Source organism: Amblyomma maculatum, chromosome 2 (genome assembly GCF_055883805.1).
Source record: "Amblyomma maculatum isolate TAMU_Amacu chromosome 2, ASM5588380v1, whole genome shotgun sequence".
NCBI lineage: Eukaryota > Metazoa > Arthropoda > Arachnida > Ixodida > Ixodidae > Amblyomma > Amblyomma maculatum.
In genome coordinates this window covers 160,507,808-160,522,205 of record NC_139345.1, presented here as the reverse complement: position 1 = coordinate 160,522,205, position 14,398 = coordinate 160,507,808, and the positions used below count along the sequence as shown (strand labels likewise).

At 43.6% G+C, this 14,398-nt stretch overlaps 1 protein-coding gene across 1 annotated transcript in view; it reads left to right on the top strand.

Annotated features, from left to right (window-relative positions):
• na (sodium leak channel non-selective protein na) overlaps window positions 1-14,398 on the top strand; it is a 60,309-nt gene that overhangs the window by 2,966 nt on the left and 42,945 nt on the right. The window contains exons 4-8 of the mRNA XM_084595476.1: window positions 5,630-5,713; window positions 5,951-6,090; window positions 8,702-8,830; window positions 11,210-11,355; window positions 13,064-13,206. Of these exons, the coding sequence (XP_084451602.1) occupies window positions 5,630-5,713; window positions 5,951-6,090; window positions 8,702-8,830; window positions 11,210-11,355; window positions 13,064-13,206 (642 nt within the window). The remainder of the gene's footprint in view (window positions 1-5,629; window positions 5,714-5,950; window positions 6,091-8,701; window positions 8,831-11,209; window positions 11,356-13,063; window positions 13,207-14,398) is intronic.

Genomic DNA, 14,398 nt, shown 5'->3' with positions numbered 1-14,398 from the left:
CACACTAATGGTACATCATATAATACCATACTTTATTCTATTTTTATTTACTCTATTCCTTCTTTGCATGATTCACCAGCTTGCAAGCCAGTTGGACTGAGTTAGTTTTAAAAGCTTACAACCACAGCTATTTCAAGGGTAAGCCAGATTTAAGGTAGACACGTGGAAAACGTTTCTAGCAAAGGAAGTGTACAGAGTGTTCTGAATTGATCTTTCCGGGTTGTAAAAAAAGCTATGGGGCTATTCAGGCTCAAATGCCCACCATAAGGTAACTTGTGATAATCTACATTTTTTTCACAGGTTATTTAATATTGTAAGCACTGTGAGCTTCTGATTCATCCCCTGCCTCGCTCAGTGCAGCACTTCGCCACACGATCAGCACCGACCTGACAACAGACCAGACAGACGCATTGCTCGCTGTATTGAACAAGCACGCAGACTCGTTCGACGTCAATTCCGGCACACTGGGTCAAACCGCTGCAGCAACGCATCGCATACTCACCGACGGATCAAGCATAGTTAGACGCCGGCCTTATCGTGTTTCCCCAACCGAGCGCAAAGTTATTCAGGAAAATGTTGCTGACATGCTTGCACGCAACATCATACGCCCATCGTCTAGTTCCTGGTCATCGCCTGTTGTGCTAGTGCAAAAAAAAGACGGTTCGGTTCGTTTTTGTGTAGATTACCGTGCTCTAAACAGAATAACTCGTAAGGATGTGTATCCCCTCCCTCGAATTGACGACGCCCTCGATTGTTTGCAAGGTGCCCAATTTTTCTCCAGCCTTGACTTAAGATCAGGCTACTGGCAGATCCCCATGAATGAAGATGATAAAGAGAAGACCGCCTTTGCAACACCGGACGGTTTATACGAATTCAATGTAATGCCTTTTGGACTCTGCAACGCTCCTGCTACATTCGAGCGTATGATTGACACAGTTCTCCGCGGCCTCAAATGGAAAACATGTCTCTGTTACTTAGATGACATCGTCATTTTTTCTTCGTCATTTCCTGATCACCTTACTCGTCTCGATGAAGTTTTGACAGCACTTTCCAGCGCTGGCCTACAGCTAAACACGAAGAAATGCCGTTTTGCATCAAAATCCATTAAAGTTCTTGGCCATCTCGTAAGCAGCGAAGGAATTAAGCCTGACCCTGAAAAAATCGCTGCTGCGCTGCACTTTCCCCGTCCAACTCGGGTCAAAGATCTCCGCAGTTTCCTCGGCTTGGCATCATACTTCCGCAGATTCATCCGCAATTTCGCCTCTATTGCCTCACCTTTACATGCGCTTCTTCACAACGACACGCCTTTCATCTGGTCTCCTGCTTGCGAAGAAGCATTTGAAACTCTGAAGCGTGCTCTGACTTCGGGTCCCGTCCTCTGCCATTTTGATGATAAAGCACCGACAATTTTGCACACCGACGCCAGTAGCCATGGCATTGGCGCTGTCCTTCTGCAACGCCAAAACACCTCTACAGAAAATGTTGTTGCCTATGCGAGCCGAACTCTGACTTCTGCGGAACAAAACTACACTATTACCGAACAAGAATGTCTCGCCGTCGTCTGGGCTGTTCAGAAGTTTCGTCCTTACCTGTACGGCCGTCACTTCACAGTCGTCACTGACCACCACGCCCTATGCTGGTTATCCACTTTGAAAAATCTGTCCGGTCGTCTCGGGCGGTGGATCCTCCGCCTTCAAGAGTACGACTTTACTGTCACTTACAAATCGGGCAAGAAGCACAAGGACGCCGACGCTCTCTCTCGTTGCCCTATTGCTTTGCCGTCGCAACCCATGTCCTCGCATTCCTCTCCTGTCCCAACGGAGTCAAGCCATTTAAACCCTACAGTTATGCAGTCTTTGAGCGCCGCCTCTATTGCTCCCATGCCAGATATACCCTGCAATCTTGCTCACCACCAGAGTGCTGACCCTTACTGTCAAAAGCTGATTGATAGTCTCAGCGGTGTTATTAGACCTCCAAATGCCCGTCTCCGTCGTCGGCTCAAAAATTTCAAGTTACAGGATGGCACATTATTTTGGCACAACTACAGCCCACTGGGCCACACATGGGTTCCCGTAATTCCTTCTTCCCTGCGTCCTCAAGTTCTACAAGCCTTTCACGACGACCCCACCGCAGGTCACCTTGGGTACCACAAAACCTACGACCGCATCAAACGTCGTTTCTTCTGGCCTGGCCTTTCAACCTCAGTATTAAAATACGTAGCGTCTTGCATCCCTTGTCAACGACGCAAGCGGTCTACGTCGCCTCCTGCCGGTCTCTTGCAACCTCTCCCATGTCCTTCCACACCTTTCGAAGTCGTCGGAATCGACTTGTATGGACCCCTGCCCTTGACTCCAGCTGGCAACCGCTGGGTCGTTACTGCCGTTGACCACCTCACCCGATACGCTGAAACCGCAGCACTTCCTTCCGGCTCCGCTTCCGAAATCGCCAACTTCTTCCTCCACACCATACTTCTTCGCCACGGCGCCCCTCGCCTCCTCCTTAGCGATCGTGGCAAGTCGTTCCTCTCCACCGTCCTCGCCGCAGTGCTTCATGCTTCAGGCACGGTGCATAAAACTACATCTCCTTACCACCCTCAGACCAATGGCCTCACGGAACGCTTTCATCGCACCCTTTCTGATATGCTATCCACCTACATTCACCCTCAGCACAACAACTGGGACTCTTTACTCCCCTTTGTAACCTTCGCCTACAACACTGCCGTTCAACGAACCACCACCTACTCTCCGTTTTTTCTTGTTTATGCCCGCCATCCTACCTTCTCCCTCGAAGCATCTTTCTTCACAGCTTCTACTCCTTCTGCCGCGCCTTCCCACGAACAGTTCGTGTCTCGTATCGCCCACTGCCGTGATCGTGCCCGCCTTCAAACTGAAGCCACTCAAGCTTCCAGGAAAAGCACGTATGATGCGACTCATCGCTCAGTGTCTTTCCGCCCTGGAGACGAAGTGCTACTCTGGACACCTACTCGCATCCCCGGCCTGTGTGAAAAGTTTCTGAGCCGTTTTATTGGCCCGTACACGGTTCTGGAACAAACTTCCCCTGTAAACTATCTCATCACACCGGCATCGCCTGTTCGCGATCGCCGGTGTCGCGGCACCGAGATTGTGCACGTGTCGCGCTTGAAACCCTTTAACCGCCGACCTTAAGATTTAATTTGCGACCAGGATGGTCGCTTTCGTTCGAGAGGGGGAATGTTGTAAGCACTGTGAGTGACCTTCATCTCAGCGTAATCATCATCGGTCTTCGGGTCGTGCGAAGAAGACGAAGTGTTGCTAAGCTGTGGCTAGTCGGTAGCTGCTGCTTCGGCCTACCTGAAGTAAAAAGGTGAATTTGCTGGTGCGTTCTTCTGCCTCACAATATCTTAACTTGGCTTCATTTTCTGGAATCGGTGAATGACTGCTGTCAACTGCGGCAGAACTTTTTGTTAAAACAAGCGAAGCAGCTAATTCAACGGGATGCATCATCTGGCCAACTGCGAGGCAACTAATGTCATCAATGGAGAGGGTCATGCGTCACAGTTTGCCAGATGGTGCAGCTTGTTGAATTGGGTTATCCACTTGCCACAACAAAAAGTTTTGCCACAGACAACCGAAGTTTTTCATAGATTCTGGAAAATGCACGCAAATTCAGACATTAACTTACTTATCGAAAAACATAGACCATCCCAATTTTTTTTTGGTGTTTGAGTCCAAATAGACAAGTAGTCTTTGCAGGAGAATTTTTTACAATCTGGACAGGTAAATGCGGAACACCCTGTACACTAGCTTTAACTTATTTGCTTTGTTTTTATTAATAACCCTGTTACAATTATGTCTGGAAAGTACATATCAGTAAGACATGGACAGTGAAAAATAGGATGACACAGTGCTAACGTCCACTGGTTATTTTATTGCAGAGCGATACAATATATAAAGGAAAAGTGGGTGGGAGAGCATCGCTGTCTTATCCTTCACTGACCACGCTTTAAGATTGCTCTGTTTTTTCCATATATGAATTACCAACTAGCCTGTTCTGCCACCATTTCAAGTTACAATTATGTCGTCTTGTACAAATAATTGTCTATGTTTATGGCTGCAGTTGAAGCATTTGATTGACATAATTTTATAATTACTGCTGTGTTTATTGACCATCACTAAATGTACCATACAGAAAGAGTTTTTACAGTGTTTTCATAACCTTAAAGGTATGCAGGTTATCAATTTGAACGCACCTATGCACTCTGAAAAGCTGATTGGATTGTATCAGTCTTTCTACATTAAATTAATTATAATGGCACCTACTTTTGCCTACCTTTAACGTATAGACCAACACCGTGTTTACAAACAAAGGGGGCGCTCGCTGCGCCGCAGCCGACTGGGGGTGAAAAATAGGGTTAGCGTCCATAGGAATACATGGAATTGAAATATTCCAAAGCAGTTTTCTCATTTCACAGGGCACCTGTGATGTCCTTATTCGGTACAAAGCAACTATGAAAATCTTAGAACAGGTCATCAAAATATGAAATCTCATTAGCGAGGCGAAGTATTTTTAAAATACCGCGAAACGTATGGGAGTGCGAGTTGGGAGGGCAACCCATAGAAATACATGTAAACGCAACTTACCGGAACATTTTTCTCATTTCGCAGAGCATCAGAAGTGGTGGCCGGTCGTTAAACGTTGACAAGCGCTTTGAAGAAGTGTGTGACAAAGTATGGTGCATCATTACGGAGCCAGTCTACTTTTAAAACTCCCCGAATAACCTATGTTATGAATCCAGACACCGCCAAAAGGCAAGCTGGGTGTAGCGAATAGAGCAGTTTTGCTTACAGTCTGATATGCTGCCGCATAGGGTAAATAAGCTTGATAATACTGTCGCTCCAGTGATACGTCCTAGACAGAATTTACACTTAAAAAGCTGTTATCAAACGCCATACGACAATACGAACCGAACGAGAGTCGCGCATTGCAGCAGACGACAGCGTAGCTGGCGATACCCACCGCGGCCGCCTCCAGCTCCGGAGCTTCTGCTAGCGACAGTGCCGGTGGGGCATATGGTTGTCTGCAACTGTGCACGGTCAGTTTATCGTGCTGTGAACGATCCCAGTCATCAGACTGGCAGTACTTGCGAGAGAATGTAGTGTGCCATGCAACATGATGTCGGGGCGTGATACAAGACGTTCACCAAAAAATGAGAAGGGTTCAACGCTGCTGAACAGAGTAAAATGTTGCGGTAAGTTGTGTTTACATATATGTCTATGGGTTGCCCTCCCAACTCGCACCCGCATACGTTTCGCGGTGTTTTAAAAATACTTCACCTCGTTAATGAGATTTCACACTTCCACGATCTATTCCAGGGCGTTCATGGTTGCTCTGTACCGAATAACGACATCACAGATGACCCGTGAAATTAGAAAACTGCTTTGGAATATTTCGCTTCCATGTATTCCTATGGGCGCTAAGCCTATTTTTCACCCCCAGTCGGACCACGCTGGCGATAGAAGCGCCACCGCATCGTGCTTACGTCACAGATCGGTGTTGGTCTATAAGTTGACTGCATCACCTTGCTTCTTCGGGATCCTGTTATTAAATTCAACGACGTTCAAATTCTTTCTTCTTTCTTTTCTTTTTTCAGGGAGAGTCACCTTACCTGAAAGACCGGTGGTGCCAGTTTGACGCCACAATGGTGTTTTTTCTTTGGATATCAGTTATTCTTCAGGTAATCTGCATGTCTTCTATTCCCTTATAAATTACTGAAGCAGTACTAAAAGCATATTCATATATTTAAAATATAATTTTAATTTTTCTTGCTATATATATTAAACGTGAAGAGTGTAGCAAAGATTTGATAGCGGTGCTTTATAACTTGATGTGTTCTCAGAAAAGCAAACAAAAGGTGTATGAAATGCCTGGTATGCACACTAACACTGATGTTCACCATTGCTGCATCTGGCAGGTTTTCGAGATCACGGAAGTGGTTCCCAAGTTCTCCTACCTGTCCATCCTGCGAGCTCCCCGACCCCTCATCATGATCAGATTTATTCGAGTCTTCCTGAAGTTCTCAATGCCAAAGTCCCGAATCAACCAAATTTTCAAGTGAGCATAATCATGTGCTGAGTGAATTTTTGCTTTTCTTTTGAAAAAAAAAAAGAAATCTAAAATTTCTTTGCAGTGCATTTGTTAAGAGGTCATGTGTTGCCCACACCTTTTTCTGGTGGTAAGAAAGAAAAAAATACGGTTTACATTGGTGCAGGGGAATCCCACTAGGCACAGTAAGCCACAAACTCTCCTTCATAGATGCCTGTCCATGTGCAGCGAGATATTTACAGTAAAACCTCGTTCATACAGTTTGCTTTTTTTTTTAACCATGGGAAAAAAAGCATATTATCTGGGAAAATGTATGATCCAAACTGCCTGAGTTTGAAAAATGCAACTGCTGAATGAGTTACAAAGGCACTGAGAGTAGACTCACTGCATAATAGCATAGATTAGCATTTGTAGACATCAAGTATGCACAGCTCCTTTTTAGCTCTTGCAGAATTCTGTACGCATCTGCATTGTCCTAAACGTGGAAGAGATTTAGTTAAACAGTCTATTCGTAGGAGCCAGCGACTACCAGGATCGCTTCCTTAATTGTTCTGCACACTAGTGAGATGTGCAGAAGCCATCGCAATGGCTGACAGTCGCTGCATTTTTGCTCATGGTGCGTCCCCCATACACGGCCCGCTCGTATGTAAGCGAATAGTTGTAGTTATCAAATGATTCACCCCTATGACCCTAAGACAGCACAAAGAATGCATCACGCTTCTCCTCACGAAGTGGTTTCCGTGGAAATGGGCGCCTCGTATGTTTACTCGTTGGCTTTCTTTGATGCTTCGCCCTTTTGCACCTAGGCACTGCAGGAAATGAACTGTGGCGGGTGAGCACCTATGATCAGTTTTTCGTGTGGATGCTTGGTCGAGTTGGTCGTCCATAGTTCTTGATACAGCACAACGGTCGTGGACTAGAAGGGGACACAAACAAATCTAGTGGATGCTTGGGCGAGTTAATGGTCCATAGTTCTTGATACAGCGCAACGGCATGAGCGCTAGTTAGCACATGTCCGGTTGATTGCAAAACATATTATATGATCACAATGTGTCGAAATTTTAACCGTAGTAACCGGGAAATCGTGAAATTCAGTAACATGTTAATCGGGAGAAAAATAGTGTAACTCTATGGGAGATGCTTTACTGGCCGCGATTTTGAGCATATGAAACGAGTAATCGTGTGAACCGGGAACATATTAACTAGGTTCTGCTGTATTGTAATTATTATTCTCGCTCGAAGATCACTAAAGTAAAATGGATCAAACATTTTAAAACAGAGCATTAGATATTGATAAATTTTTAGCCACAATATGTGAGCCATATTGAAAGTGACAGTTTCAGTTATGCAGTTTGTCAGCACAAGCGACTTGGTTTTAATATCTTGCGATTATAACCTGCTAGCTATCTTTGTCGGTATGACACATTGCAACATGGGGAAGTATTCAGACTTAAGTGAAAGGAAAGGTGGATGGGAAGTTTTATTGAACTGCGCAGATAACTCTGTGATCGCAAATGCTACACAAAAATAACTGTTGAAGATCATGTGCGTTTATAGACCAACATCTCATTTTTAAGCATTGGGGGCATGCACAGATGCCAGAGGTAGCTGTGAGCATTCTGTCATCTGCCACCGTGTGGGTCTTGCTTATCATACCATTCAGGAATCACCTTGCACATTCACCTGCCTAGGCTGTCTAGATTGAACGACTGTGTTTATAAATATATAGTATATACGGCTGCATATTGGCTTACACGAGAAATGTACCTGACTCAGAGAAGCACCCAGCTGACTGAGTTTGTGTGCCTCAGTATGGTATGGTGATATATCTGGAATCACATTGTTAAAGTTATCATGACCTTTCCAAACAATATCGGCTTTGAAATTATTTTTTTCATGCTCTTCTGAAAAACACTTGCCAGCCTTTAATGATTGGCAGCCTTCTCAGGCGCATCGTGAAACAAAAACACTTATTTTGGAAAGTTTTGTTTGAATGTGCTTCTGTCATTTGTACTCCCAACCAGTGCTGTCATCTGGGGCTAAATCCAATTCACATGTTCTGTAATATCGTAAAAACACATGTAGGCTTTGCATTAGTGTTCAATGTTTTCCTGTTTTGTACTGAAATATACACAGCTTTCACTCTTTTTTTTTTTTTCTTTTTTTTTTTTGTGGTGTGTGTGATGGGATGACCTCCTAGGTGCACTGAGAAATCAGAGAACTACTGCCGTGAAGAATTTTATTTTCATGCCGATTCTGCGGGAACAGGAGCATCATTGCCTCTTGCTTACATCTCACACTGGGGTTAGCCTATAGATTCTTACAAGCTGACAAAATAAAGTCTGATTTGATTTGAGGTCTTGAAATGAAGCTTGGCTGCTGTAAAATGAATTTCTGAGTAAATTTATAGTGTGCGCCAGTCTGTGTATCCCATGCTATGAACATGCACCGCTCACATTATTTACTTACTTTATCTTGAATGCCACGTCATGGGCCCAGGTCATAGGACAAGGGCCCAGTGTAAGACTGAGAGGTTAAAGCATAAGCATCAGAATTGCACATGCTAGCTTTACACACGAAACTATGCTAACCGAGTGTTTCACTTCTTCTTTCCCCACAGGCGATCAAGCCAGCAGATATACAATGTGACGTTGTTCTTCCTGTTCTTTATGTCCCTGTATGGTCTGCTGGGAGTACAGTTTTTTGGCGAGATGAGCAGCCACTGTGTTAGAAATGGAACGATTGCAGAGTGAGTATAGTATGGCATTTGTTTTCACGACGTGCACAGTTGGTGGAGCAACTTGCATATGGCACACAAAAGGGAGCTACAGGATAAGTTGAAAAAGTGCTGAAAACTTATTGTGAAGGATATAGCGACAGAATTAGTCTGGGGTCATAGCTGTCACCAACTACGTAAGTAGTAAGGTTGAAAGTTGGGCGAGTTGAATCTGGTTCATTTTGAAGGTAGCGCGAAAAATGAAGACTAAGAGTAGAAGCGCTCATGTTGCGTTCTTCTACTCTTAGTCCTCGTTTTTCGCGCTACCTTCAAAATGAACTACGTAAGTATTCCATTAGATTCTTGTAGGCCTGTCTCCAAATAGGCTGTCGCATCTTAAAGCAATAAAGGATCGGGGATTGAACTGCCTGCGTTACTAAAGACGAACGCCATGGTACGGTGCAATTTGTGCATGCCAAAGTAAAACTCCTTCACATTCAATCACAGGTTTGAATTCAAGCTCATCAGTCCACAAAAAAATGTAATAAAATGGCTTCTTATGCCTTTACTGTGCTCTGTTAGGAACTAATGTCCTGAACACACATCACATTTGTTATTCTCTGCCCAAGCCGTACTTTGCCTCACTCTGTGAATGTTAATCCAGTGGCTGTGAGACATTTGGACATCCTATTAATCTTTCGTAGTTTCTCAGAAATGGCAATGTCTGTTTTCTTTTTCTTTTTTTCTCTTATTTTTAGGCTGATCTTGAGGTCTCGCTGAGTTGAATTTTAAATGAAAGTTCTTAGCTGTGGTGCATGAGTGGTAAAGTAGTAAAACAGCTAGTTGCTGATGGCTCATTACTGGAAGAATGTTACTGTTACATTATTGCTCACAGTTGCAAGCCAATCAAAGTTTTAATTACTTTCTTAGCAGCATTGGGCACGAGCTCTACTACCCAGCACTAGGAATTATTGCATTTTAATAGCTAATTGTTGCATTATTATCTTTATTTTTTCTTGCAATGTTCCCAGATCACACATTTTGATTATGTTGTCATGACAGTATCAGCAGCACAGTATTTATGTTCCTGCAGTGATGGTTAATTAGTGTCTCAATGACAAACACGTAGTGAAGCTCAATTAAGTTGCAGTATTGAACCAAGACAGGTGAAGCTGTGAGAAGCAAATGTTGTATTTGCTCTGAGAATTTGCAAAAATTTAGCACGCACTGTTTTTTAGGCATCAAGCTTTTCAGAGAGGAAGATTTCTTGCATGTAGCTAGACTGTCTGTAAGTGGTAATTGGCACTGCTTCTAAGACCTGATAGCATTCCCAGTAGCCTAGTCAAATATAGGCCAAGAAAGAAATCAAATGGTGCCTCCTTTACTGGCAGAAACCAAAAATGATTGGCCTATCATTTTATGGAATCACTAGTGTGACTTGGAATTCTGCACAGCTCCCAGCCTCCTGCGAAGAAATGGTCTTAGAGACCTAGTGACTGCTTGCCTCGGTCTTATTAGCATAGAACGGCAGCAGCATATGTGCTGAATAATGGCAGGGGAATGTTTGTTGCTGCGCTGTTCTGGAGGCAAGCAAAACTGACCAGATTTTATACTGTGGCAGAACATTCACTCAGTGAGGGACTTCATTGCTGAAAAAGTCAATTTAGTGCCTCACATCTAGTGTAAACAGTATCACAAATACATAAACGGGAAAACTAAATGGCCCGAATTGCATTGCTAGGCAGAAGGGCAGCACACATAATCCCCCTTTAACAAATGTGGGCACTGGCCAGAGACGTTGCATCGGTAAGTGCTTGCGCCCAGTAGCACTTGCTCCGTGAAAGCGCCATGGTCCATGTGTGTGACTCCTCCACCCACCACCCACCCGACTGCCTTCATTCTCCAGAAGTGCCTTCTATCACCACCCTCCAGCAGTCTCTCCCCTCCAGAGGCCTCTCACTGCCCATACAACAGCTTAACAAAAGACACAGTGGGAAATCAATCACGATAAAAGCGAAATGGAAGACCAGTACATCTAACGTTCATTTAATTGGCACATCGCATTTTATGATTGCCCATCAATATATGTTTTTTTTTTTTTTTTTTAACCCGCCAGCTTCTTTCTCGTTAGCAACGCCTCATTTACCTTTGTGGTGATTATGTCAAAAGCTAATAATTAAGTTGCGCTATTTCTTCAGAGCATTGTAATACTTTGCAGCTGCTGCTTGGCTATCGTTTAAGACAGCAAGAAACAGTACTGCAACAAAGAAGGCTTGAAACGTTTTCTTGTGCAAAACTCATTACATCCAGTTGTCAGATGAGCTTGGCCTAGTGCTCAAAATGTTCCCTTTACAAGACTTTGCAAGAGTCTGAGTGCTTGGTTTCTCTTTGTTCTCTTTCACACGTGTGCAGAAAGGTCACACTGAACGACCTTGCCGTGCCAGATGCCTATTGTTCAATGGACAAAGAGTCCGGGTATGAATGTCCTCAGGGAATGGTGTGTATGGATCTGAATCTTCCAAAGAGCATTTCTGGGTTCAATGGCTTCGACGATTTCGGTATGTGTATTCTTTTCTTCTTTCTTTTTTTTCTGAGCAGAGTATACTTATATAGGTCAGTCAGAATTTGCCCACTGTTGTGTGTTCTTGATTCGTTCATTTAAATTGCAGTCACGTTGTTCATAGTTAGCATTAAGAGTAATTAAGAGACATTACAGTTGAACTGTTTAAGGACATTTTGGTTGTTTATGTATAAATTAAAAGTGGAAAGAATTGAGGGTAGACTCCATTTGCATCATTTTCTCTTAGTTTTATGTTTATTCACTTAAAACTGCTTTGGACAGTGGTCACGTCAGCAGAGATCATTGTCGAATCTTAAATTATTGCATAAATTAGCAAAAGATGTCACAGAACCAGTTATTAAAAGGTGTACTAATTAAAAGCATAAAGCTGGTCCCATTTACAGGGGTTCTACTTAACTAGTAGCAGGCAGGTTCAGTGCAAGTGGGAGCAGGAGGGCTCCCCCAGTTGGTCATGCTACATCAGGTAGCTTCTGGCTGCAGCTATTACTGTACTCAATGCAGCAGTTCATTGACTAGTTTTAAGTACTTGGCTCAAACTTAGGATTCCAGCTGGAACCCTACAGTGCTTAGTTGGCTCCCTGAGTGGCTCAAACTCGGATTGCGCTTAATGCAACCTAATCCAACCTAGTTCCACCTCTAATTACTAAATGCACCAGAGGTATTCCCTCCTGGTAGCAGCATGCAACGCACAATGCCATTTATCTCCATCTGATTTATCTAGCCAGTTTATCCTGCAAAGAGTTATCTCCTAGCTTGTTTCCAACTGGAAACATTGTTCTCTGATGCTTTTAATGTTACTCTACTTCATTTAGATCCTGTTTGGTTGCTATCTTAGATTGCCTATAGTACTTGACATTTGGCATCTGATGGGGACAGAAACAGGGATCACTAAATTTTCAATTAGAGCCATTGTGGTGTTGCATAGTGAGATTGTTGTTATCAATGATTGAAAGTATCAGGTGTACAGTTCCTACCTTTAAGTTGTTTAGCAGAGGTGATAAAAAGCAAGAACGTTGGATGGATCTACAGCAAACACATTGCAGATGGCCTTTTATCAGTGGAGCAGGTGCATATTATCAGTGTGAACTAACCAGCACAGGAGGATTGTATTTGTGATGATAGCTTTATGATTGTGTCCCAGCTACTTGTGTTGTGACACATCGTTTTCTATAATTATGTGTGATGACTATCCTCATTGTTTACGTTGGCACTAAACACCACAAAGGAAGAACACTATGAAATAGACAGTGTGTGTGAGAAGAAAGTGAACACAGTTTTCTCATCAATATAATGTATTTACATGATTGCAAGTGCTATACGATTGTAGGCATGGAGAGATTGTACGAGGAGAGCTGTAGGGCACACATTAAATTGCAATCAAACCATATCATTTCTGACACCCTGGAAGTGCCATGCGTTTGGCTTTTATTGTAAGTCGATTTCCCTTCCACTTCAGGTTTTCAGAAAAGAAAAAGGTAGACAGCTTGCAGTCGCAAAATATGATAGTGTTGTAAACTGGCGTAGAAAAAAAATGGTTCTGTTGTGCAGTCAGGCAGTATTGCTTCAGAGGTGAGTCATTCAGTCATTTGCTCACTGTGGTTATGGGTGCCTTCATCTTGCAAGCTGCGTTCAGCAGCAGCAATTTCCCAGTGCGCTTAGTCACATGCTATTCCCGTCTCTTGCAGCCCATAGTTTTTTTACGGTGTACCAAGCAGCCTCCCCCGAGGGATGGGCCATTCTCATGTACCAGGCCATGGATAGTCTTCCAGCGTGGAGAGCCACTTTCTACTTCACCACCATGATCTTCTTTCTTGCGTGGTTGGTCAAAGTGAGTGGAGGAGCCATCTTTATGCACACTCACACATGTACAGTATGGTCCACTGTTAAAGGGAACGTTACACCGCATGGCTACGGCGCTTTGCAAAGCTCTCCCACAAGAGCCAGAGTCAGACAATGGCACAAGGTGCATACACAGTGACCACTGCTGACTGCTCTTCTCCAGCATGCACACGGTGCTGTCCATTCTCGCCAGTTGTTGGTGGCAGCGCTTCAAGTAGTGTGCAGGCCATGCGATCGTACGTTCCCTTTAACAGTGGACTGTACTGTACATGAGGTCCTAAGCATTTGCCCGCTTTTACCTGTGTGCCAGCCGGCACCAAACTGCTGTGGCCAACTGCATGATAGGATGCACCTTCGCATGCGTATGTGTGAAATATGGATAAAGGCAAAAGGTCACTGTTTCATTTATGGCAAGAATGAAACCAGTTAAGTGTAGTTAAGTGCCTGGCTGGTAGTAATAAGGGGGAGCCTAAGCAGCATTTCATTTCACCATGAGTTTGGATACAAAAGAATATTGCTGGACAGTTATCTAATCAGTCACTGGGGTTTAATTTTGGGGCTATTGGCATGGACTCATGGACTAAAATAGTGGACTCATGGTAGGGCATCTGCCTCGGGAAGTAGCGGGTTCGAGGCCCTTTGACCAACCTCACTTTTCTTCCTACCCACTGTGTTAGCAATGGTTACCCAACCAGAAAGAAGAATTTATACAGCACAGGAACACTTTTGTGCAGTGATTGTGATGTGTTACCGACATGCATGGGCTGTTTCTTTCACGTGGATATACAAAGTAATGAACATGCTTGTTGGTGACATGTGACTTGTTTAAAATGGTGGCAAAGAGCAGTTAGGGACACAGTAATAAAAACTATCTTTGTTATAAATGCATCATATAGTATATAAACAAATTTGGTAAAAATATATAACTTTTAATACTGATTGCAGGAGGACATTATATGTTAATTTAGTCGGTACAACTGTTAATTACAGTTAACATCCTTGTGAAATCATCCACAGGTGTTCAGTAGTTTAGAAAAAAATGCAGTTTTTTATATCAGCGTGTTCACAAATCCCTGTTGTGTGCAATAAAGCTATTAAGTCTTTAAAAAAAAATTTTTAATAGTCATTGCAATAAAAGTCGTCTGCTTAAAAGGTATGGATAGTATCCACCAATCCTGCCC